This window comes from Paramisgurnus dabryanus, chromosome 10 (assembly GCF_030506205.2).
Source record: "Paramisgurnus dabryanus chromosome 10, PD_genome_1.1, whole genome shotgun sequence".
Taxonomy (NCBI): Eukaryota; Metazoa; Chordata; class Actinopteri; order Cypriniformes; family Cobitidae; genus Paramisgurnus; species Paramisgurnus dabryanus.
Genome location: NC_133346.1, coordinates 16,697,064 through 16,723,313, shown reverse-complemented (window position 1 = coordinate 16,723,313; position 26,250 = coordinate 16,697,064). Strand labels below are relative to the sequence as shown.

The window sequence follows — 26,250 nt, the reverse complement described above, 5'->3', positions numbered from 1 at the left end:
GGGTGCGTTTCCCGAACAACGACGTGACTTGCTGCTGAACCAACTTAGTACGATGCATAGTTGGATAAACTAACTACCTTGACTGCTTCCCGAAAGCATAGTAACTTTGTCGCTCATTCGTCGTTTGAACCATGTTGGTTTGACAACATAGTTGATGATGTCACGTAGGAGATGAAGTACTAACTAATCTGTGCAAATCGATTTAATGTCTGATTTCTGCTGTAAATAACATATATTGCATCAGAAGACTGTTTTTGATATCGTGATTTAGTTATCTGTTGTTTATTTTCAAGATATTTAATTAATGCACAAGTTCCCTCTTACGTCACTCCTCCCAGGGATTCCCCAGGGTCTTAAAGCTCGTAGGACTGTGCACATGCTCAGTTTTAAAAAGCAGCTCTTTCATTCTGTTTACAAACTTAAAGATGTAAAATAAATTTTTTATATATTTAGAATGATATAGAATGTAACACATGTTTTTTGCTTATTTTATTCAAAAGCATGATCAACGTAGGTCTACATATTATAATAACAAGCAACAATGCTTCTAACGACAGTTGAAGAGCTGTAGTTCAAACCACACAAGTTTGCGATGCAGCTTTAATGTTTGTTTGAACTATGGTTTCGGGAAACACAAAATCCTTGACCTTCGTCAGTAACAACGTAACTTAAGACAGTAGTTGGCTAACTAAGCTTTTGGAAAACGCACCCCAGATTGGTAAGATAAGGATACTAAAATAGAGTGACCATATAGGGTGACCATATGTGCAATTTTTCCCGGACACTTCCTGGCCAGGATTTCGGGGGCGTCCTCCGGAAGTCATATTTGTCGAATGCAAATGTCATCGAGGTTTTCACATTTCAGTAAAAAACATTTTGAAATTAACATTTATTTTTCTTAAGACATACAATCATTCTAGTTTCACTTTTATCTTGAAATGTAATGGGTGCTTTACTGAAATAGAAACTAAAATAATAAATCTCAATAATGTATGTAGTCCACCAATGCGACCTTCAAAGGACACACCCGAAATCTTGGCCAGGCTTGTCTGGAAAAAAATTGCAGGGGTGCACAATCTCTGAAAACCAATGTTGACATTTGAAATCACCTAAACAAACATGCCCCTGCCCCAACAGAATCATGACTGTTTTTGATAGACCCGCCCCACACATACACAACACAGGCAAGAAGTTCAGTTAGTAGACATGCCCCTTACTGCTGATTGGCTACAAATGTGTTTTGGTGCTCTGCCCGACTCCCTTTCCAAAGCGTTTCTCATAATTGTGCACCCCGCCTTTAAACCATGTCTGCATTTGTGATCGTAGAAACGTAAAACAAGCAGCGGTACTCTACACTGCACTACTTGTGTTTGATTCATGGTTTGAATAGTTACTAGTGAATTATTCAAATATGAAAAAAGCTACTTACAGTCTGTGAGTCAGAAGCAGATGGATTTATGATAATGTGCATAGAGTCCATGTCAAAAGGCTGAGGTAAACTGTTGTAGTCTAAAGAAAAGAGATTTCAGTTGGAGATGATAACTTGTGTAATTGTAGACTTTGGGATTTATAACTTTGCAGATCGTTAACGTACTAACACACACTTACACAACAAGAGAAATGTAAAATCATGAAAAGTAAAATAGGGTCTCTTTAAATAATATCCTGGCTTTATGCTTCAACGTTTCGAGGCTCCAAAAGTGAATGCATCCATCATTAAATCAATATAAACCAGTGGGTTGTCAAATGTCTTCTGAAGCGAAACGATTGGTTTGTGGGAATAAATATTCATATTTTGAGCTTTAAACGATAATTATGATGTAAACAGAGAATAACAACTCTAGATACAAATGGCGGCTCGTGAAATCTCATTGGTTCTCGTCACGAGACCAGAACCAATGCGGTTTCACGTGCGCCATATTTGAATCTAGAGTTGTTGTTGTCTGTTTACATTAATTGTGTGTCCTAACCATCGTCAAATGCTCCAAACCTATCGTTTTGCTTCAGAAGACATGTAGCCTATTAACCACTGAGTTATATATCGATTACTTTAATGATGGATGGGTGCACGTTTGGAATTTCGAAACGCTGATCCACGGTCAATGTCAATATAAGCAAGCAAGGTGTTCATAAAATGGATATTATTTAGCGATATAACTCTGATTGTGTTCGGCTGAGGAATGAGAAACATTAACATCTTGGATGACGTGGGGGTGAGTAGGCCTATATAATCATTACATTTTCGCGTCTCTGATATACTGCTATGCAGCACGAGTATCCTCTGCTGAAAAAAAAAACGTTTAATTTAATAACATAAATTGTAATTTACTTTAGGCTACCTAATAGACTTACATTATTTTAGCGATCTTAATAACTTGTTATAATAACTTGCAAATGTGCGGGTAAATATTTATTTTGGTGTAATAGGCGAACGCGTGTTTCTTCATGCCGGTTTTATTATGAACACCCAACACCAGACTAACGGGCTATCTCATCCTGCGCTACCTTGAAGGTAAGACAGCGCTGATTACATATTTAAAATGAATTTTGATGTAGGATTGGATTTTACAAGAAAATGTAGGCTACATGTAATAATTTTAACTCAGTTAGTGTTAATAATACTGCTAAATGTTATCTTCAACGTGGATCAACCTTGTGAAATGGAGTGAAATTAAATGTGTGTGTGGCATCACTTATAATCGTTCTTTTCACATTTACTTTCTTCAATCTGACTTCAGTTCACAACCTCACCATCTGTGTCAATTCCTTATGTCATCTGCGTAATGCAAAGCTCAGAGTTTACTTACATGTGCTCACATTCTCCCGTCAAGTTATTTTTGTAGATTACAACTTTTGCGTGATATAGTGGCGCACCCATGTTTCTAGCTCTGTTTTGTGCATACTCAGAGACCCCAGAGGAGTAGGCATTGTACCTTATACTTTATGTAAATGGGAATTAGTCATACATTTTAACATTTCTTTTAAAGAAACGGTCCAAGAAAGTGAATTTCAACCATGATTACGTAAACTTTTAAATTACCTTTGCAAATACCTTAAAATACACTGCATCTTAAATAATGTATTTTTTAAAATATGCTTGCATCGCATTATATATTAATTTAAGCATGAAGTATACCTACATTTATTTTTAAATAAAGATGTTAAAAGTTTAATTTTAAAAATATGTATTCAATTCAGTTTTTTATATATAACGCTTTTCACAATTGTTTAATTGTTTCAAAACAGCTTTGCATTAGTATAAATATGTTAACATATATTTTTTATATAAAAATAATTTTTGCTACCATATTTGTGACGTGCTGTTGAAAATGAAGCTATATTTGAAATATAAGAAAGTGTATTTTCTGTTTATCCACCTGGCAAGCACTAACTAAGGTTTTTGAGTCACTGTATTCTGTCACATCCATCGGGTGCTGTTCATTCCGAAGGTGCTGAAATGGTCTGCAGTTCACCCCATTGCCAGTAACAGATTAACAGTTCAATAACTTTTATTTAACAGCCTGTAGCTCACATACAAATCGTTTTTTTATTTGAGTATGCTTGTTTGTAATATTTTAATATTATTATTGATGTTATTACCAAACAGGAATACTGACTGACTACTGTATTTTCAACTTTAGTACTCTAAGTGCCGCTGTTGGTTAACATTAAAGGGTCTTGGCTATAATTTGTCCGGCGTTTGTTGGTTAGCCACATGAAGCGGTTTCATTTGGGCATGCATGTGCATTTTGATGTTTTTCGTGCCCGGTACGACCTCGTTTGACGACATATTTGATAGCAACAATGGCTTATTCATGCTCGTCCGGCAATTTACACAATCCTTGGATGGTTAGCACACGTCTACTATGGCAGATTATGTTTTTGATTCTCTGCTTTTATGGAATGGACGTCGTCTATTGTAATACGCGGTATTCTATCCCGGAGGAAATGCCAGAGGGATCATTTGTTTGCAACATCGCCAAGGACCTGGGGATAGAGATAAGTAGACTCATATCTGGAAAAGCTCGCGTTGTAACAAAGGGCGGCAGACAGTACGTTGACTTGAGCAGAGACAAAGGCACTCTTGTTATAAAAGAAAGGATTGATCGCGAGGAGCTCTGTAAGCAAACAACGCCTTGCAGCTTCAGTTTTGATCTTATAGTGGAAAACCCTATTCAACTGCATCGGGTCACAGTTGAGGTGCAAGATATTAACGACAATGCTCCATTATTTCCAAAGGAATATGTTAATCTGAGTATAGCTGAAAACGCAGTCTTGGGAGCGCGCTTCCCTTTGGATAGCGCTATAGATACAGATGTAGGCCTAAATGGTATACAAAGCTATGAATTACATCCAACTGATAAATTTAAACTGGATGTGCATAACCAGAACGATGGTAGCAAATACATTGAGATGGTTTTACAGCGAGAGCTGGATCGGGAGGAACTCGATGAGATAAAGCTGGTTCTAGTTGCAACCGATGGTGGTTCACCTCAAAAATCAGGCACTGTAAGAATTAATGTTAGTGTGCTTGATGTTAATGATAATGCCCCCGTATGTAAACAGCCTGTTTTCAAAATTGAAGTCAGTGAATATTCTCCCTCGGGTACTGTCATTGGTACTGTTAACGCTAATGATGCAGATGATGGTGTAAACGGCCTTGTTACATATTCTTTCGCCCTTGCAAACAAAGAAGCAAAGGAGCTTTTTGAGATAAACTCAAACACGGGAGAGATTACGCTTCTTGCGAATTTAGATTATGAGTCTCAAAACAGTCATCAATTAAAAATTAACGCGAGGGATAAAGGAGCCCTCTCGGATACTTGTAAAATTGTCATAGATGTTATTGATGAAAATGATAATAGTGCTGCCACTAACGACTAATTTTCTAACGACTAATCTTTCGACTAATTTTTCGAATAGTCGACTATTCTAAACGACTAATAAAAAAAACTCAAGTGTTTGTTATTTCATTGTGTCCATTTTATTTTGAACCCACCGGTGTCATAAACAATATGAATAACTTAAATGTTACCAAATAAAAAATTACAATGTAAACAATATAAATAATAATAAAAACTTCCAGTGCAAAGTAGATGCTTAACAGAAATATGAAATGTTTCACTTCTACTCTTTGATCTTATATTGCATTTTAACACAACTGAATGCTATTTTACATATTATCTGTTCTGTTGTAGCCTATAAAATAGTGACTAAACATGACCCATCACCTCGTTTTTATCCAACCAGCTGTTTCTTTAACTGCTGCTAAAATCCTAATTTAGATATGCAAAAATCACCATACATATACATTGTAGCTTTACTGCTGTTGCTCTTCTCATAATTGTTGTTGTGTTTTGAGCCATTTCTTGATTTTAAATGCGAGTGATATAGCGCAGACAATTCGGTGCAAATTCAGAAATATAAGAGAATACACTGTTGTTGTTACATAGACTACAGAACACGGCATACAGCATCATAGGGAGGGAGAAAGCTCGCACACAGACTCACACTACTGCTAATCTTTCTTCAAGTCATGTTAACTCGATCAGTCGTCTTTGTCAGAGACATCTGTTAATGTTGACGTTTACGCAAAAAAGAAAGTACATTAAAAACACTGCCACCTTTTCACTGTCACGTAAGAGAGAGGCGCGCGCGGTCGAGGCGCTGCAAGCAACATGAGTGAGAGAGAGAGAGAGAGAGAGAGAGAGAGACAGAGAGAGAGAGAGAGACGCGCAACAATGAATTGAGCCGTTTAAAATAGTAAAATAAAAATGTAAATGGGAATCATGAAAAATCTATTTGTTGCGTCCAGTGTTGATTCCGTGGCGGAATCACGAGCAAACATAGCCTTTAACATCCAAAGACAGTCATTGTACTTCTCAAAAGAGTTAATAAAACAGTACTGACTAGCTCGCCATTTCATTAATAGTCATATAACAGTTACTTACGTTGTCCTATTCTCTGTGGGTGTATCGTCAATAACTCCCGAGTGTTTTCGTTTGAGATGCTCGTGCATTGTCGTTGTGCTCCCATGATAAGCCAGCGACGTTTGGCACGGTGTAACAGACCACTCTTTTATCACAACTTGGCTTAAAATACTTTCATACTTCGGAAGCTTTCCGACTCATAATTCCATAGACTCACCTGCCACCGCCAATTTTTCAAAATTAAAGCAGTGAAGGCAGGGGAGAGGGAAGAAAGATGATAGCGTAGCAGATTAACCAGCAGGGCGCGCACAGCGCACAGACTGGTGTGGAGGTGAATTACATTGAGCCATTTGAGACATGAGACAGAATTACAGTGGGCCATTTGAGACGGAAAAAAATAAATATGCGACTCCTCGACTAAAAAAATTGCCGTCGACAAATTTTCATCGTCGATTATGTCGACTACGTCGACTATTCGCGGCAGCACTAAATGATAACTCTCCATCCATACAACTAATGTCCTTTACAAACACTATTCCTGAAAATGCTCCAGTAGGAACAACTATAGCTGTGATAAACTTAGAAGATGCAGATTCGGGTAAAAATGGCATTGTTGAATGTTCGGTAAATGAAAACATCCCGTTTAAAATTGAGTCATCTTTCACTGACTATTACAGTTTAATTACTGATGATATACTCGATAGAGAAAGTCTAGCTGAATATAACATAACAATACTGGTATTAGACCAGGGAACCCCAGCACGTCAAGCTAACAAAACTGTTACTGTGAAAATTTCCGATGTGAATGATAACCCGCCTAAATTTAATTCTGAGGAATATAAAACATTTGTTAGCGAAAATAACTTTCCTGGCCTGTTTATACTGACCGTTAAAGCGCATGACGCGGATTGGGGTCGAAATGCACAAATATCCTATTTTTTAAATGGCGAAGACGTGCACGTCGCACAGCTAGGATCTTTGGTATCAATTAATTCAGAAACTGGTGCCATTCAGGCAGTAAAATCTTTTGATTTTGAACAGTTTAATTTTTTCGTTTTTAACGTGACAGCTCGAGATGGAGGGTCCCCACCCTTAAGTTCTGAAGTGACAATAACCATTAATATTCAGGATCAAAATGACAACGCTCCTCAGATTCTGTACCCTGTACAAACTGGTGGTTCTGTGGTGGCTGAGATTGTGCCTCGTTCTGCAGATGTTGGTTATCTCGTCACTAAAGTGGTGGCTGTTGATGTGGACTTTGGACAGAATGCCTGGCTCTCATATAAACTACAGAAAGTTACAGACAGAGCGCTGTTTGAAGTGGGTTTACAGAATGGAGAAATAAGAACGGCGCGACAGGTGACTGATAAAGATGCTGTGAAACAAAAACTTACTGTTGTTGTTGAAGATTACGGACAGCCCTCACGCTCAGCTGTGGTCACCATTAATGTGGCTGTGGCGGATAATTTTCCTGAAGTGCTTTCTGAATTTACAGACTTTGGGCATACCAAAGAATATGGCGACAGCCTGACTTTTTATTTAGTTCTTGCACTTGCTGCCGTTTCTTTCCTATTAATAACTTGTGTGGTTGTCATAATATCAGTTAAGATCTACAGATGGAGGCAGTCTCGCTTCTATCAGTCAAATCTTCCCGTTATTCCGTACTATCCATCGCATTACGCGGACACAGGATTAACTGGAACTCTTCCACCCGGATATAATTATGAAGTTTGCATGACCACTGACTCGAGGAGAAGTGATTGTAAGTTTTCTACACTCAGTGGTCAGAGTGTTTTAGTGATGGACCCGTGTTTTTCTGAGACAATGCAGCACACAATAAAGGACAAGAATTTCTTAGGAAATCCTGAGGTCCCTGAAATGGTAAGATCAAGTATAAATAAAATTCAATTAAGCATGAAAAATTTATTTAAGTATGTATTTTTTAAGATTTTAAGGCTTGTTGCAAAATATATATGCAATTTTAATGAACTTTGATTATGTATGATGTGATCTGTCACATCCCTGGCTATTTAATAATATTTATGCAATAGTTTATCTATTATAATATTTAAGCAAAAAAATCCTTAAAATTTCCTTTTTTTAAGTTTATCTGTGAGTTTTGGGGTTTGCAGAAGTGTAGTTCTTTAAAATGCTTTATATTTCATTCCACTTTAAAGAGAAATTAAGGACTTCGATATAGTTTTAAAGCACTTCCATCATTTATAAGCGTTGTTTTACGGTTTCAACTCTAAGGGCCGCTGTTGATTTGCACAAACCTATGTGGGTGACTGCATGTGGTTGGTTGAGCTGTGGTGATGCTAAGAGATTTTAGAGGAAATCAAAGGGTGTCGATGAACGGAGACAGTCATCGAAAAACAACAAGCTAGCTGGATTACTGTTTAAATATTTACCGCATTGATCATCGTGCATATACCTGGAATTTGAAATTTTACATATAGGCTTTCTAAAAATGATTGTGATTACAGTATCTTGTCCTTGTGACCAGTCGAGAAGAAAACATTTGGATCGTGTTTTTTCATGGAGGGTCTTATTCGTCCTGGCTGTTTGTTATTTCTCTAACAATAACGCACAGATTCGTTACTCAGTTCCAGAGGAGATGAAGAAAGGATCGCTTATCGGGAATATAGCTCATGATCTTGGTCTGGATGTGCAAAGACTGCGCTCGGGTCGGGCCCGTATCGTTTCTGGTGACAGTACTCAATACGCAGAGCTAAAAACAGACAAAGGGACTTTGGTTGTAAATGAGAGAATTGACCGAGAGCAGCTTTGCGCGGAAACCACTCCATGCAGCTTCACGTTTGAAATAATATTCGATAATCCAATGGAACTACATCATGTTACGGTTGAAATATTGGATGTAAACGATCACTCTCCGAAATTTCATAAAGATGAAATTAATCTTGAAATAAGCGAGTCGGCCACACCGGGGGCTCGCTTTTTACTGGGCGGCGCAGATGATCCTGATGTAGGTGTATATGCTCTCCAAAATTATATTTTGTCACCCAATGATAATTTTATTCTGAAACAACATTCACGCCCCGATGGAGTTAAATATGCAGAAATGGTGCTTCAGAAATCTTTAGATAGAGAGCAACATCCACGACTTTCTCTTATTGTCACAGCGGTCGATGGAGGAAATCCTCAAAGATCTGGTAACATGAAAATAGAGGTTATTGTGTTAGATGCTAATGACAACGCACCCGTATTCAACCAATCAGTTTACAGAGCAATAATATCAGAAAATGCGTCTAAGGGAACTTATATAACCACGGCTAATGCTACTGATGCAGACAGTGGCACAAATGGTTTAATTTTCTACAGTTTCGCTAATATTAAAGGTAACATAGACGATGTTTTTAAAATAGAAGAAAAAACCGGTGTTATAACTCTGATTGGAGTGCTTGATTACGAGAAAGCCAAAAAATACGAAATTGGGATCGAGGCAAAAGATCAGGGGGGGTTAGGAAATTCGGCTAAAGTCATAGTTGATTTAATTGATGTAAATGATAACGCGCCTATTATCAGTGTTATGTCATTTTCCAACCCAGTTACCGAGGACGCGCCTATCGGCACCACGATTGCTATTTTAAGTGTCAAGGACCTAGATGCTGGGGACAACGGCCACGTTGACTGCATAATAGATCGACATTTGCCATTCAAACTACAGTCTTCAATTCGAAATTATTACACTTTAGTAACCGATGCTGCTTTAGATCGTGAACGTGTGGCAGTATATAATTTTACTATCACAGCTACAGATTTAGGCACACCTACGCTCGCATCTCAGAAAACTTTAAATCTAAAAGTGTCAGACATTAATGACAATGCCCCCAGGTTTCAAAAAAGTGTTTACACTGCATACATTCCTGAAAATAATCAACTTGGTTTATCCATATTTACAGTGAGTGCGCACGATGATGACTCAAACCAAAACGCACGAATTTCATATCTTCTAGATGAGACTACAGTGGGTGGAGCACCCGTTTCATCTTTTATATCAATAAATGCTGACAGTGGAGTGGTACACGCATTGCGCGCTTTTGATTATGAGCAAATGAAAAGCATTCAGGTTTGTGTAAAAGCACAAGATGGAGGATCTCCACCTCTCAGCACAAATGTGACTTTAGACATTATAATCCAAGATCAGAATGACAACTCTCCCCAGGTTCTGTATCCTGTTCAAACTGGTGGTTCTGTGGTGGCTGAGATTGTGCCTCGTTCTGCAGATGTTGGTTATCTTGTCACTAAAGTGGTTGCTGTTGATGTGGACTTTGGACAGAATGCCTGGCTCTCATATAAACTACAGAAAGTTACAGACAGAACGCTGTTTGAAGTGGGTTTACAGAATGGAGAAATAAGAACTGTGCGACAGGTGACTGATAAAGATGCTGTGAAACAAAAACTCACCGTTGTTGTTGAAGATAACGGACAGCCCTCACGCTCAGCTGTGGTCACCATTAATGTGGCCGTGGCTGATAGTTTTCCTGAAGTGCTATCTGAATTCACAGACTTTGGGCATACCAAAGAATATGGCGATAGCCTGACTTTTTATTTAGTTCTTGCACTTGCTGCCGTTTCTTTCCTATTTGTTACATGTGTGGTTGTCATAATATCGGTAAAGATCTACAGATGGAGGCAGTCTCGCTTCTATCAGTCAAATCTTCCCGTTATTCCATACTATCCATCGCATTACGCAGACACAGGATTAACTGGAACTCTTCCTCACGGATATAATTATGAAGTTTGTATGACCACTGACTCGAGAAAAAGTGATTGTAAGTTTTCTACACTCAGTGGTCAGAATGTTTTAGTGATGGACCCGTGTTTTACTGAGACGATGCAGCACACAGTGAATGACAAGAATTTCTTAGGAAATCCTGAGGTCCCTGAAATGGTAAGATCAAGTTAAAAAAAATCAAGTTTTGCTACCCTATATCATTACAGTTACAATATAATTTGTAATTATGTTTACTAAGATTTCAATGCCTGTTTAAATTGTTGAAAAACTGAGTGCAATTTTAATGGACTATGTGGTTGTCTAGAAAGTGATCTATGACATTCTTTGGCCATTATATTATATTTCTGCAATATTTGACTTTAAAATAATTTATCTAGCTTTTTAATTGATCTTTAAACTGGGCGATGTCATATTTGCTAAAATATAGGCTATTTTGAATAATTCGAATTTAGTAAAACACTTCAAAGCATTTGTAAGCGTTGTTTCACGATTTCAACTCTAAGGGCCGCTGTTGATTTGCAGAAACCTATGAAGGTGACTGCATGTGGTTGGTTGAGCTCTGGTGAAGCTAGCTAAGAGATTTTGGATGAGACCAATGTGTTGATAAAGGAAGACAGACATCGAAACACAGCAACCGAGCTGGATCATTTAAATATTTACATCATCACTGAACATCGCGTAATACCTGGAGCGGAATTTATAAATAACATCTAAAAATGATTGTTATTTTAGTAAGATTTTCTGGTTGCCAGTGGAGAAGAAAACAATTGGATGGTGTTTTCTTATGGAGGGTCCTATTCGTAATGGCTGCTTGCTATTTCTGTAATAATAGCGCACAGATTCGTTACTCGGTTCCAGAGGAGATGAAGAAAGGATCGCTTATCGGGAATATAGCTCATGATCTTGGTCTGGATGTGCTAAGACTGCGCTCGGGTCGCGCCCGTATCGTTTCTGGCGACAGTACGCAATACGCAGAGCTAAAGACAGACAAAGGGACTTTGGTTGTAAATGAGAGAATTGACCGAGAGCAGCTTTGCGCGGAAACCACTCCATGCAGCTTCACGTTTGAAATAATACTCGATAATCCAATGGAGTTACATCATGTTACGGTTGAAATATTGGATATTAACGATCACTCGCCAATCTTTCCAAAGGACGAAATAAATCTGGAAATAAGCGAGTCGGCCGCACCTGGTGCTCGTTTCCTACTGGGCAGTGCAGATGACCCCGATATGGACACGAATGGTATCTAGGGATGTGCATTTATGTCATTTTTTCATTTAGATTAATCCATAGGTCTGAAGAACGAGTACTCGATTAACTGGGGGCGGGGCAATCAAAGGGGCGGGGCGGGGCGTACACGTCATGGTGAAAATGAAAATATTTTGATTGAAAAACTCAAATAAAACTTAATTTTGAAGAAACTACGACAGAACAATGAAAACAAACTAGATTATTAATGAATTAAATGTTTTTAACAGAAACCTCTAACAGGAAAAGCTGCGTGATGAAGTGAAACTAAAGGGTTAATAAACACAAACCGAAGCCCTTTCTATTTGACGCACTCTGCATAATATTAAGCCTTTATACAACATAAATATACAACGTGCATCTATCTGCATAAAATGCAAGACTTCAACTAAGGTTTCAACTAAGTTATCTAAAAAAAAAGAAAGTTTAATTCCCTTTGTGGATGTGCATCAAAAACAGCGCACTTTTAAACACGTCCAGTCAAAGTTCAAGCTTCATAACATTAAGCAGCTTTAAGTATTTTGCTATCATGCGCGTTTAGCTGTGTCGTGTCGTCCTCTTACCTCAGTCAAGATGTAATGGTAATGCTGTATGGCTCTCTGGTATCTCTTGACATTTGATGTTTAAATATGAGATGATAATCCATTGAACTTTTGACGGCGCTGTACATTTTGCACCTGACTGACTGTATTTCCGAAAATCACGACATCCTTTTAAACCATAGTGCCTCAGTGATGTGAGTTGTGGCTGGCTTCACGGGATCGGCGGGCTGGCGGGCTGCCGCGCATTGCGCGGATCGGCGGGTTTCTGTTGTGCGGTCGCGCGGAATTATCTGTTTGTTTTTGAATCACGCATGGTAATGTTACTGATGTCATACGTCGGTCTGCGTAGCTTGACACGACGTCAAACACGCATCTCCAGACCCAGTCTTTACTACCACATGCGCTTGTAATGCTAACCAGACATCCAAATGCCGCCATATCCACAATAAATAAATAAATAAACCCACATGATCATCGTTTTCGTGATCGATCATCGATGCCACGTTCGAGTACTCGAGCAATCGAGTACTCGTGCCCATCCCTAATGGTATCCAAAACTATGTAATATCACAAAATGATTATTTTGTTTTGAAACAACATGCGCGACCAAGTGGGATCAAATATGCTGAAATGGTGCTCCAGAAACCTTTAGACAGAGAGCAACATCCACGACTTTCTCTCATTGTCACAGCGGTCGATGGAGGAAATCCTCAAAGATCTGGTAACATGAAAATAGAGGTCAATGTGTTAGATGCAAATGACAACGCGCCAGTATTTAACCAGTCAGTTTACAGAGCATTAATACAAGAAAATGCGCCTCAGGGAACCTATATAACAACTGTCAATGCTAGTGATGCAGACAGCGGTGCAAATAAATTGGTTTCTTACAGCTTTGCAAATTCGAAAGTCGTTGGTGAAATTTTCAAGATAAATGAAAGCACCGGTGTTATAACTGTAATTGGAGTGATTGATTACGAAAAAGTAAAGAAATACGAATTTGATATCGAAGCAAAGGACCAGGGCGGTTTAGGAGACTCTGCTAAAGTCATTGTTGAACTAATTGACGTTAATGATAATGCACCAGTTATTAGTGTTATGTCATTCTCTAATCCAGTTACTGAGGACGCATCTCTTGGTACTATCATTGCTATAATCAGTGTTAAAGATCTGGATGCAGGAGACAATGGACATGTTAGCTGTACAGTTGATCGAAATATGCCATTCAAACTTCAGTCCTCACTACGGAATTATTACACTTTAGTCACTGATGCTGCGTTAGACCGTGAACGTGTTGCAGCATATAATATCACTATCACCGCCACAGATTCAGGGTCATCTGCGCTTTCCAGTCTGAAAACTTTAAATCTAAAAGTTTTAGATGTCAACGACAATCCTCCAAGGTTCCAAAAAACAGTTTACACAACATATATTACTGAAAACAATAAACCGGGTTTGTCCATATTTACTCTCAATGCTAAAGATGATGACTGGAACCAGAACGCAAGAATTTCATATCTTTTAGATGAGACTACAGTGGGTGGAGCACCCGTTTCAACTTTTATATCAATAAATGCTGACAGTGGAGTGGTGCACGCATTGCGCGCTTTTGATTATGAGCAAATGAAAAATGTTCAGGTTTGTGTGAAAGCGCAAGATGGAGGATCTCCACCTCTCAGCACAAATGTGACTTTAGACATTATAATCCAAGATCAGAATGACAACGCTCCTCAGGTTCTGTATCCTGTACAAACTGGTGGTTCTGTGGTGGCTGAGATTGTGCCTCGTTCTGCAGATGTTGGTTATCTCGTCACTAAAGTGGTTGCTGTTGATGTGGACTCTGGACAGAATGCTTGGCTCTCATATAAACTACAGAAAGGTACAGACAGAGCGCTGTTTGAAGTGGGTTTACAAAATGGAGAAATAAGAACTGTGCGTCAAGTGACTGATAAAGATGCTGTGAATCAAAAACTCACCGTTGTTGTTGAAGATAACGGACAGCCCTCACGTTCAGTTGCTGTCACTATTAACGTGGCTGTGACTGACAGCTTCACTGAAATGCTTTCCGAACTTACACATTTTACGCACGAAAAAGAATTTAAGGACAACCTTTCTTTTTATTTAGTTCTTGCCCTGGCTGCTGTTTCTTTCCTGTTTATAACTTGTGTGGTTGTCATAATATCAGTTAAGATCTACAGATGGAGGCAGTCTCGCTTTTATCGGTCAAATCTTCCTGTTATTCCGTACTATCCATCGCATTACGCAGACACAGGACTAACTGGAACTCTTCCACCCGGATATAATTATGAAGTTTGTATGACCACTGACTCGAGGAGAAGTGATTGTAAGTTTTCTACACTCAGTGGTCAGAATGTTTTAGTGATGGACCCGTGTTTTACTGAGACGATGCAGCACACAGTGAATGACAAGAAGATAGGAAATCCTGAGGTCCCTGAAATGGTAAGATCAAATGTAAAATATTACAATTGCAATTTAATTTTGATAATTATGTTTTCTATATTTTTTAAACACAACATGTGATTTTAAGAGACTATATGATTGTGTCTATAGGGAAACCCATTAAATTCTTTGAGCATTAAATACTATTTCTGCAATATTTGATTTGAAATCGATTTTATTGTAGCTTGTATATATCACTGAGTTGGGTGATATCATATTTGCTAAATTATGGTTATTTAAAATGCTTTACGTTTAATGTAGGTTAAGACAAAATGGTTGAGTTTAACTTTAATTGTGAAGCATTTCAAAACATTGTAAGCGTTGTTTCACGATTTCAACTCTAAGGGCCGCTGTTGATTTGCAGAAAGATATACGTATTGCTGCTGAATGTGCTTGGGCTGTGGCGAAGCTGGCTTAGAGATTTTAGATGAGACCAAAGAGTGTCGATGAAGGGAGACAGTCAGCGAAAAACAGCAACCTAACTGGATTACTATTTATATACTTACACCATTACTGAACATCGTGTTATACCTGGAAAGGAATTTTTTACTAAATACCTAAAATGATTTTGACTACAGTACGAGTTATTTGTTGCCAGTCGAGAAGAAAACAAATGGATCATGTTTTCTTATGGAGGGTCTTATTCGTCCTGACGGGTTGTTGTTTCTCTAACAATAGCGCACAGATTCGTTACTCGGTTCCAGAGGAGACGAAGAAAGGATCGCTTATCGGGAATATAGCTCATGATCTTGGTCTGGATGTGCAAAGACTGCGCTCGGGTCGGGCCCGTATCGTTTCTGGTGACAGTACTCAATACGTAGAGCTAAAAACAGACAAAGGGACTTTGGTTGTAAATGAGAGAATTGACCGAGAGCAGCTTTGCGCGGACACCACTCCATGCAGCTTCACGTTTGAAATAATACTCGATAACCCGGTGGAACTACATCATGTTACAGTTGAAATATTGGATATAAACGATCACTCTCCAACATTTCCTAAAGATGAAATTAATCTTGAAATTAGCGAATCGGCCACACCGGGGGCTCGCTTCGTACTGGGAAGTGCAGATGATCCGGATGTAGGCATAAATGGTCTTCAAAATTATGCATTATCACCGAATGATAATTTCATTTTAAAACAGCATGCACGGCAGGGTGGCGTGAAATATGCTGAAATGGTCCTTCAGAAGCCTTTAGATAGAGAGCAGCATCCACGACTCTCTCTCATTCTTACAGCAGTTGACGGAGGAAATCCACCAAAATCTGGTAACGTAAGAATAGAAATAGCTATCCTAGACGTAAATGACAACGCACCTGTATTCAATCAGTCAGTTTACAGAACAACAATAGAAGAAAATTCCCCTAAAGGAACTTACATAATCAGAATCAATGCAAGTGATGCTGACAGTGGGGCAAATAAGTTAATTTCCTACAGCTTTTCAAATATAAAGGTAATTGGTGATATTTTTGAGTTAGATGAAAGCACTGGTGTTGTAACTTTAACTGGGGTGCTTGACTATGAAAAGGCTAAGAAATATGAAATTGATGTTGAAGCAAAGGACCAAGGCGGTTTAGGAGACTCTGGAAAAATAATTGTTGATTTAATTGATGTAAACGATAACGCACCTGCTATCAGTTTAATGTCATTTTTCACCCCAGTAACTGAGGACGCATCTGTTGGCACCACTATTGCTATTTTCAGTGTCAAGGATCTAGATGCAGGAGAAAATGGCCATGTTGTTTGTACAGTTGATCGAAGTACGCCATTCAAACTACAGTCCTCATTAAGGAATTATTACACTTTAGTAACCGATGCTGCTTTAGACCGCGAACGCGTGGCAGTTTATAATATCACTATCACAGCCACGGATTCAGGGTCACCTGCCCTTTCCAGTCAGAAAACATTAAATCTGAAAGTATCAGATGTTAATGACAACCCGCCTAAATTCCAAAAAAGTGTTTACACGGCATACATTCCTGAAAATAATCAACTTGGTTTATCCATATTTACAGTGAGTGCGCACGATAATGACTTAAACCAAAACGCACGAATTTCTTATCTTCTAGATGAGACTACAGTGGGTGGAGCACCCGTTTCATCTTTTATATCAGTAAATGCTGACAGTGGAGTGGTACACGCATTGCGGTCGTTTGATTATGAGCAAATGAAAAGTGTCCATGTTTATGTAAAAGCACAAGATGGAGGATCTCCACCTCTCGTCACAAATGTGACTTTAGACATTATAATCCAAGATCAAAATGACAACGCTCCTCAGGTTCTGTATCCTGTACAAACTGGTGGTTCTGTGGTGGCTGAGATTGTGCCTCGTTCTGCAGATGTTGGTTATCTTGTCACTAAAGTGGTGGCTGTTGATGTGGACTCTGGACAGAATGCCTGGCTCTCATATAAACTACAGAAAGCTACAGACAGAGCGCTGTTTGAAGTGGGTTTACAGAATGGAGAAATAAGAACTGTGCGTCAGGTGACTGATAAAGATGCTGTGAAACAAAAACTCACTGTTGTTGTTGAAGATAACGGACAGCCCTCGCGCTCAGCTGTGGTCACCATTAATGTGGCAGTTGCTGATAATTTTCCTGAAGTGCTTTCAGATTTCACGGACTTTGGACATAACAAAGACAATGGCGACAGCCTGACTTTTTATTTAGTTCTAGCACTGGCTGCTGTTTCTTTCCTGTTTATAACTTGTGTGGTTGTCATAATATCGGTCAAGATCTACAGATGGAGGCAGTCTCGCTTCTATCAGTCAAATCTTCCGATTATTCCGTACTATCCGCAATACGCAGATACAGGAGTAACTGGAACTCTTCCGCACGGATATAATTATGAAGTTTGTATGACCACTGACTCGAGAAAAAGTGATTGTAAGTTTTCTACACTCAATGGTCGTAATGTTTTAGTGATGGACCCGTGTTTTACTGAGACGATGCAGCACACAGTGAAGGACAAGAACTTCTTAGAAGACCCCGAAACGGTAAGACAGCTCCAAATAAAAATAACGCAGGCGTATAATAAAAGAATATACACTATTGTTTTTTGAATTAGTAAGCCTATAACACATTTAATCTAAAGGCGATTTTGAAGATTACATTTGCTTAATAATTTTGATAATTAAATCAATATTTTTTTATATATATATATTTTCCTTAACTAATAACTATTATGGGTATTTTAAGTTGTGTAATGTACATCAATATGAACCTTTACTATATGTGGGGGTCCTATTTTGTGCACATTTGTATATTATTCCGTTTAAAATAATGTACTATTTTATTTCTGCACAAACGCCGTACAATAGAGGTAAAATGCCATTTTTTATTTATGGACAGAGCGCTGTTTTAGAGACATAATTTGACTTAATTTTGACTAAAAAGACCAGAACAAATAAAACATTGAGAAACAAGTCACTTTCTTTGGGGAACGGGCAGCCCTGCCGTTCAGCTGTGTTTACGCGGCTAATAGTTTTTCAAAAATGCTTATCGAAATAACAGAGTTTTAGGAGTCAGTCCAGTCTTCTTCCAAGTTCTTTAGCGTTACGGAAATTTTGTCACACGGATAGGTTATATTATGAACTGCGCGTGACAACCGACAAACAGAAAATTAACTGTAAGTATTCTAAATTTGGTGGAAAGATTGTTTTAGTGGTGGACCCTACTTTTACTGAGTCAAGGAATCGTGCAATGCAGAAAAATAATCTTGGATGTCAGTCAGCCTCCTGCTGACATGGTTGGGTGAAATAAATAAATAATGAAATAAATAATTTAAAAATAATGTTGAAAATATTCGTAAATCCTGTTCATTTCCTGCGGAAGTATTCTGCAGCTGTATTGACTTTGTTTGTGTACAATAACCGCTAATACTCATTTTCATTGCTGTAATAGCTTTTCTAGTGGACAACTCACATTTCAGCACCAGGTACTGGACAGCGCCAGACCATTTCAAAGTTATATTTTCATACTTTACGTGTCTAGGTTGCCTCACTTGTAAAGAATTGATGTTATTTTATTTTCTACCTATACTTTACTCTTTTTGTAGACGTTTATTTGTATCATTCATGGTAGCAGACCTTTATGGCAATTGCCTCAAATTGCATTAAGTACCTCCAAGTTGATTTGCAACCGTGACATCCGATATATCCACCTTTATGCATTACAGGACTAACATACATATTTTATGTTAACAAACCTTAAGTTGTGGCAAATTCTACCTATTGAGTTGTCTATCTGTGAGTGCACTACTTAGTTAAGACTCCTAGGGCCGCTGTTGATCAACAAAGCGCAGCACCAGTATATTTTTTTCAGACCTGCTTAACATCCAGTGATGTCAGAGATACGATAAAAAGCATAATAACTCGAAGCAATATCTTGGTTGTACTGGTAGATAGATGTCTTCGTGTTGTTCTTGATTTTTACTTTGGAATTCGACGTATAACGGTTTAATTGAAGGATCTGCAGAGCAACGGAAAATGGCCTTCTGTTTTGTGTGGCACGTAGCGCTGTTTTTTATTGTTTCTCGATATTCAGTGAGGGGGCATGTCAGTTCAACACAGTCTCACACCCTATTCGTCACATACTGCCGTTTGGTCATGACCCCCTCACGTCCATAGCGGACGTTGAGGGTACCCCCTATTCGTCGCTTGAAAACGTAGAGGGTCGTCCTATAGATTTGAATGCAAACCCCTCATCTTTGAATTTTGACGAAATGGGTTTATCGGTTTGCCTGCGCAATATGGTTTTAGACGATTGATTTTATGCTGCAAATGTGCATTTTGCACAAGCGTGCGGCGCATAAACGGTTACTATTGATGCGGTGACCAAACATTTTCGTGGAGCGGAAACCCTTGTCTGAATCGGTGTATCACGACTTTTCTCTCTCTCTTTTTTATATAGATATATTTGGTATACAATAAAATGACATATTTACAGGGCTGTATTTGCTGTGTGTTTAAAACATGCCTTAATTAACGTAGGATATTTTATTATTTTCGATCACGCACAGTTGGTCATTCCCCCTCACGTCCATAAGCTGACGTTGAGGGTACCCCCCAATTCGTCGCATGACAACGTAGAAGGGTCGTCCGCGATATTTGAATCCAAATCCCTCATCTTTGGATTTTGGCGAAATGGGGGTATTCATGCCTGCGCTGCAAAGTATGTTTTAGGCGATTGATTTTATGGTTCAAATGTGTGTTTTGCAGTAGCGTGCGGCTGTTACATTCATTGGTGCGGTGACTACATTTTCGTGGGGCAGAATCCCTTGTCTAAAGCGGTATCACGACTTTCTCTCTCTTTAAGTTATATGCTCTACATTAAAATGACTGTATATTTGCTGCATGTTTAATTAAGATAGGACCCAGTTAAGGCAGTTCGTGTAATTTAATCTATTGATTCGTGTCCTTGGACACGATTTTCCCCTTTTTTCGTGCCAGTCAGAACGACTTTCAATCTAATGTATTTCAATAGGAAGTATTTTTCGTGCCTGCATCACGTTTTTTTTCCTATTATTTTTTTCGTGTTTATAAGCACGAATTTAATCTAATGTATTGCAATAGTATATACCAGGGAGCTGTGTTGTTTTACTTTATTTGTCATTAATTGATTACACTTTAAGCGCTACTTTACTCAACATTTAATCAGGAGATGTTTATCCTTTTTTATTTGTTTAATATTCTGCATGATTGTTGTAAACCATTGTAAACCATCGTCAGCGGTACAAAATTGTTAATTTACGAGAATGCAGAGTTTTTCTACTGCCATCGTTTACAAATGTTGCCGTTTTTTCTGAGAAATATTGATTTTTCGATCGGTTTCGTGTGTCAAATACAAGAGTAAATACTACAGTACCCATGAGCCTTATCGACATCTACTATGGTGAAGGCACCAGCTAAAACTACATGTGGGCCCGCTGCAGATCACAATATTTTCTCAACACATGAACACTAACGTGTGCTTGATAATTCAACAATACGATGTTATGGCCATCAATTTTGATTGTTTCTACTTTGATTGTAAAAAAAAATAAGTCAGTTTCGGACGCCTGCATTTCCCAGAATCCTCTCTGCCTCCGTTGCTATGGAATCTGAGCCAGTCCTCTTTGCTATTGGGTGATTTCTTCTTCGGTACTCGTGACAGGGATTCTCTCATTACGCGAAAATCACTGCCAGGTGAGTCACGATGCTTTCGTTTAAAGTTCACTATTTGTTTAAATGTTATAATTCACGCCTTTCTTTTGGCATTAGGCTGACATTGCCATACCCGTACGAAAATGAACCATGTTTTTTGTGGTAAAAGTGTAGTAACTACGGTTTGTGTATCGATTATTTGCAAAATGGTTTTAGTAAACCAAACATGGTTTAACTTTTTTTTTTCAAATTCATGGTTCTTTCTTAACTGTAGTAAAACAATGGTTAATTTTTGCAAGGGAAGTCTAATTAAAGTCCCATTAATAGGCTAACGTTAACCTAGTTTAAGTTGTCAACCTTTAGGGTAACTTAAAGTGGTCATTGCTTTATTGTGTGAGCTTAATATAGTCTAAAGTTTAAATATTTGTCTTATAATATTTGTAAGAAAATAGGAATCCCCACTATTGGGGTACACTATTTAAGCCTTATATTAGAGCTAATTTACACTACATAATAAACATTTTCTGTTCTCCCTGCAGATCCTGTCATTCGAATCACCTGTTACAACTTAGATTTAACGTTGCTTATTTTATAAACCCAAAGGCACTTTTAAGAGCTATCATTTACTTACTACACAAAGCCATAGTTCACTGACAAGCTGGGCCATATCGCAGGCGATAATTAATGCGAAATTGCCCTGGTTGTCAGTGAACTTTGGCTTTGTGTAGTAAATGCTGATCCATCTGAAAGCAGGTGATGTTGGTGTACTACTAATCAAAGAACCGGCTTTACTGATGAGATGCGCATGAAAATCACATGTGATTTATCGTGCAGCCCTAGTAAGTAGAATTTCTTACATATTCTTATATATCTCTTTTAATATATTGTTTTTTTTTTAGTGGCAATTCTCTTCAGTAACCACATTTTCACTTTAACACATCACAGTCCTAAATTATCTACCACAACAAAATATAAGTGACACTCGGGAATTCTGTGAATGACAATTAACAAATAGACTGCATTCATACTACTATTGTAGATTCTGTAGTTCATCCAAAGCAACCCATTTAAAGGCTCTCTAAGCGAATTCACGCGTTTTAGACCATAAAACATTTTTTGTTACATATAGCAAACATCTCCTCACTATCTGCTTGCTGCCTGTCCGCTGATCAAACTGTAAAAAAGCGATCTCTGTAGACAGCCCCTCTACAAACTTCAATGTAAGCACAGTGGCCAAACCTGCACCACAAAACAAAAAGTGTTCCAGCCAATAAACACCAAGAAGGATTTGGGGGTTGAGTTTGGGCGCGTTCATGAAAGCACAGAAGGGAGGGGAAGGGGGAGGAGTTAACTACGCTCAGTTTGTTTGAAAACACATTTCAAAAATCAACACAGCGATTCGCTTAGAGAGCCTTTAATGATTAACGTTTGGCCTTTATTTTGAATAAATCTATACAGTAGATTGTCACTGTCCAATTGCACAATAGTTACCATAGTACCAGCCAAACCTACTAATGTTACAGAAAGTTATATTATAACCTTATGATGTCATTTATGTTTTTGCTGTTTTCTTTTAATGTATGACTCTTTCCTGTTTTCACATACTTGGTTATGCAAAAGCTAAACTCACCATGAAGTAAAAAATATCCTGAATGACATTAACCAATATTCCATTCAGTAAATACACAATGTTGTCATTGCAGCTTGAAAAACTCCATGCTACTGGATACAAGCCAGTTCTTCTTCGTAAAAAGGAGACCAAGAAGCAAAATATTAAGTGTGAGAGATTATCGCCTATGCCCAGGACTACCTTCAGAAGATTGGTTCTTTTTATGAATACCTTTGTGAAGGTGAGATGCATGCACTGTATTTTTAAAGTCACAGTTCACAGCTTGTGTTGAGTAGGCAAAAGATTTGATCAATATTAAAATCTTAAAGGGGACATATCATGAAAATCTGACTTTTTCCATGTATAAGTGCTATAATTGGGTCCCCCGTGCTTCTATCAACCTAGAAAATGTAAAAAACTTATTTTGAGTGAAATCTAAACAGACATTTACAACAAAGTAGTTTATTGATTTCACGCATTTAAGCTAAGCTTTTATAAAATCACACTGTGCACTACATTCTCCAGGCTAGCAGCACTACCATTGCAATGACTGAACGATCATCTGGGATGTCCACATAGAGAGAGAGGTTAGAATTGTGATTGTATATCAGTATTTTTGTTGTTTCCTCAGCATCTGATGAGCTTTTGGACCCGGAAGCGGTGCTATGTGATGTCAGACAAACAAGCGGATGGGATTTGGTACCCATAGTTAACTTGGTTCAAGCATATACTGAATTCATACTATGTTAACTTTGGAATTATTATGTTTGGAATGTTTTATTTTTTGTAGAAGCCATATTTTATTTGTTTTCTGCCCACATACAACACTATTTTTAATGTTTAGGCACACTGACTTAAACACTTTTTTGTAGGGACACACATCAATTAGACCCATGAAATTTGTAAAGTCCTTTTTTAGGTCACTCAGTTACTGAATCAAATGAAAATGAATATCATTATACTCTTGTATATGAAATGTAGAGCTTACAATGCAGATGGACCATTAGCAGAAATAACACAAAAAAGGAAACCATCAAATGTTGGCTGGAGACATCATACACTTGCGCTGCTGCTAACTTGAAAGCGTAAAGTATACATTTTTCTTTAAACAAACATCACACTTGGTGTTATTCTTAGAATTGATAATATAAGCACTCTGTTTTTTCCTGATCAAAAGATATATTGTATTTGTTATAGTCCTATGGAATCAATCAAATATAGATTTGCACATATCTAATACATCCAGTAGTCTATCATTACCTCAGCTCTAATCTAAAGTGCCAATAAATCTGGTTTGGAAAAATTAGACTACAGTATATGATTCAAACACTTAAGAGTTACAGCCCAATCCCATGGTTAAAGGATTCTTTTTTTTCTAATGAACCCAAAGAAAATATTTTGTCAAAATATCTGTTTGTGTTTAACAGAAGAAATCAAATTCATACAGGTTTAGAACAACATGAGGATCAAAAATTATAACAGAATTTTAATTTTTTGGTCAACTATCCCTTTAAAGTCTTATGTTTTAAAACATCCATATGATTTAACCTGCACAGGTTGGACCCAGGATTCCAGTGGCATTATGATCAGCTGGTTACACTGCACCTCACACCCTGTGACCCACTGGAGAATGCAAACAACTGGAAGAGATGACAAACATGGTGGAGCAGGCGACCACTACAGAGGGACAGGTGGAGGCAGCGAACACTATGGAAGGGCAGCTGGAGCACTACAAAGGGCCAAGGTAATTAAGTAATTAAGATATTAAGAGTTGCCATTTATATCTGGGTTTCAAGTATTTAACCTATGGGTTACCTTAACGCTACCTGTTGTCCAGTGTTTTTCCCATAGAGCTTTATTCAGGTTAAGGCTGATATATTTTCAGCACCAACATTGCATTGTGTGCATGTGAAATGGTCACATTGCAGGACACATGAAATCAAGTTGCAAAAATGAACTCAAACATGTCATGTTATAGGGTTTTCTGACATTAAAATAGGTGTCTTTGTCATGTGTCATCAAGACATCAAAAAACACACAATGTGGTTTGTCATTTGTAAGTGCAAAAAATCTTAAGTGCACAATTACTATTCCTATGCATTTTACGTTAAAAATAATTGATGACGGGCAGTTGAATATTAAAAAATAATGCACATTCAAGGTGGTAATGTGGCATGATGCAAAGTGAAGTATCACACCGCAGGTGTACATTATTTTCAAATAATTCAAAGACCGGAGTCAATTATTACAATTATACTTGTAGCTGTAGGTGTTAAATATGGTCATAGTCTTCTTTTTCTTGTTTCATAAAGACACAATTGAATGATTAGATGTGCTTATTACAGGCCTGTGACTAGGCTACATTTTAAGATTTCAATATATTGGGATAATTTGAATATTAAAAATACTATGAAATGTACTTTGAATGGGATAACAGAGGAAGATTGACAGCACTAATCTGTATTTACAAGATGACATGTAACGTTGTAAAAATCTGTTCAGCCGCACCAGAATATTTTGCCACTCAGATCAACCATAAAGTAGATTTGATTTTGGTCATGCTTCATTTTTTGTGCATGCAATACACTATAGACATTTTTAAAAGTAAAGCAAACTCTTGGCACCAACTGAAACACAGTTATATTGCTTATAGATCACCCATAACAAAAGGCTATTTTTTTTTAAATCCAGTAACAGAAGATATTAAGTATCATATATACAGTAGATCCTTAATGTCCTTGTTTATAAACACTTAACTTAAAACTTTAAATCACAATAACTATACTTGTACTTCACACTTATACATGTACTGCTGCACAGTGATGTTGTGATTGTCCAGTATTTGAAATAAGAAGTTAAAGGTTTATTTGGTTAATGAGTAATTTTCTTTCTTCAAACCCACAGGTGTCTACACATGGTCAGCCACAGTCACAAATCTTGCACTCTGTCGCAAAAAGAAAAAGCCAGGTATGTAAATAATGTTTGTAGAGTTATTATTGTTGGTATTTAAATTGATCTGTTTTACAGATGGATTAACACACTACAGTTGTGTTAAATCTGACTTGACTTGATCTGTTTTGTCCACTTTCGACCACTTCATCCTAATTACTGTGAGAAACTGAGCGAGTCCCTCTGCTTTCGTTTAAAAGTGAGCGGGAGAATTGGCGGGTTTAAATTGACGCAAACTAATATTATGTCAAAGTCACTGCTTTTGGTGTTAGTAAACATGCTGCACATTGTTTTGTACATGTTTATGTAAGAGCTTTCTCTGATATTTCAGAGCCATTGATGAAATAAGTTTGCACAACTTTTACATGCTCACAAAATGAAAGCCTACCTCTGAATGTGGTCGAAAGTGGATGAGCCCAAAACGTTTTGAACACTGTTTAAACCTGTGTTTAGTGTAGTCCACTTGTAATCCGATCGACCAGAATGCATCTTAAATCTTAAACTTAGTGCATATAGCTGCATTCAGACTAGCAGTGACTAGCGCAGAGCGACGCGATCTCATTCATTTCAATGCCAGCTCGATGACACGAGCAACAGTGACCTTTGGCGACCAG

The 26,250-nt window shown here is 37.9% G+C and overlaps 2 protein-coding genes across 21 annotated transcripts in view; both read left to right on the top strand.

The window, feature by feature from the left end:
* LOC135779723 (protocadherin gamma-C5-like) overlaps nt 1-26,250 on the top strand; it is a 188,719-nt gene that overhangs the window by 46,935 nt on the left and 115,534 nt on the right. For 2 of the 20 annotated variants that reach the window (XM_073816043.1, XM_065290562.1), the window contains exon 1: nt 8,270-10,845. The exons of 16 other annotated variants lie outside the window; for them this stretch is intronic. In XM_073816043.1, coding sequence (XP_073672144.1) covers nt 8,401-10,845 — 2,445 coding nt within the window. In that variant the 5' untranslated portion in view covers nt 8,270-8,400. Of the gene's footprint in view, nt 1-8,269; nt 10,846-15,274; nt 17,932-26,250 lie in introns of those variants that run through there. 2 more of the 20 variants (XM_065290567.2, XM_065290591.2) reach the window with 2 other exon arrangements.
* Nucleotides 3,841-8,116, top strand: LOC135779435 (protocadherin beta-16). Its single transcript, XM_065290147.1, has 3 exons — nt 3,841-4,864; nt 6,415-7,811; nt 8,108-8,116. Exons 1-3 carry the CDS (start codon nt 3,847-3,849, stop codon nt 8,114-8,116), a joined length of 2,424 nt encoding a protein of 807 aa, XP_065146219.1. The 5' UTR covers nt 3,841-3,846.

Excerpts from the sequence above, each read along its gene's own strand:
- LOC135779435 (XM_065290147.1), top strand. The coding sequence starts at position 3,847 with ATGGTTAGCACACGTCTACTATGGCAGATTATGTTTTTGATTCTCTGC. Across the intron at positions 4,865-6,414 it reads TATTGATGAAAATGATAATA|CACTAAATGATAACTCTCCA; the intron begins GTGCTGCCACTA and ends TATTCGCGGCAG.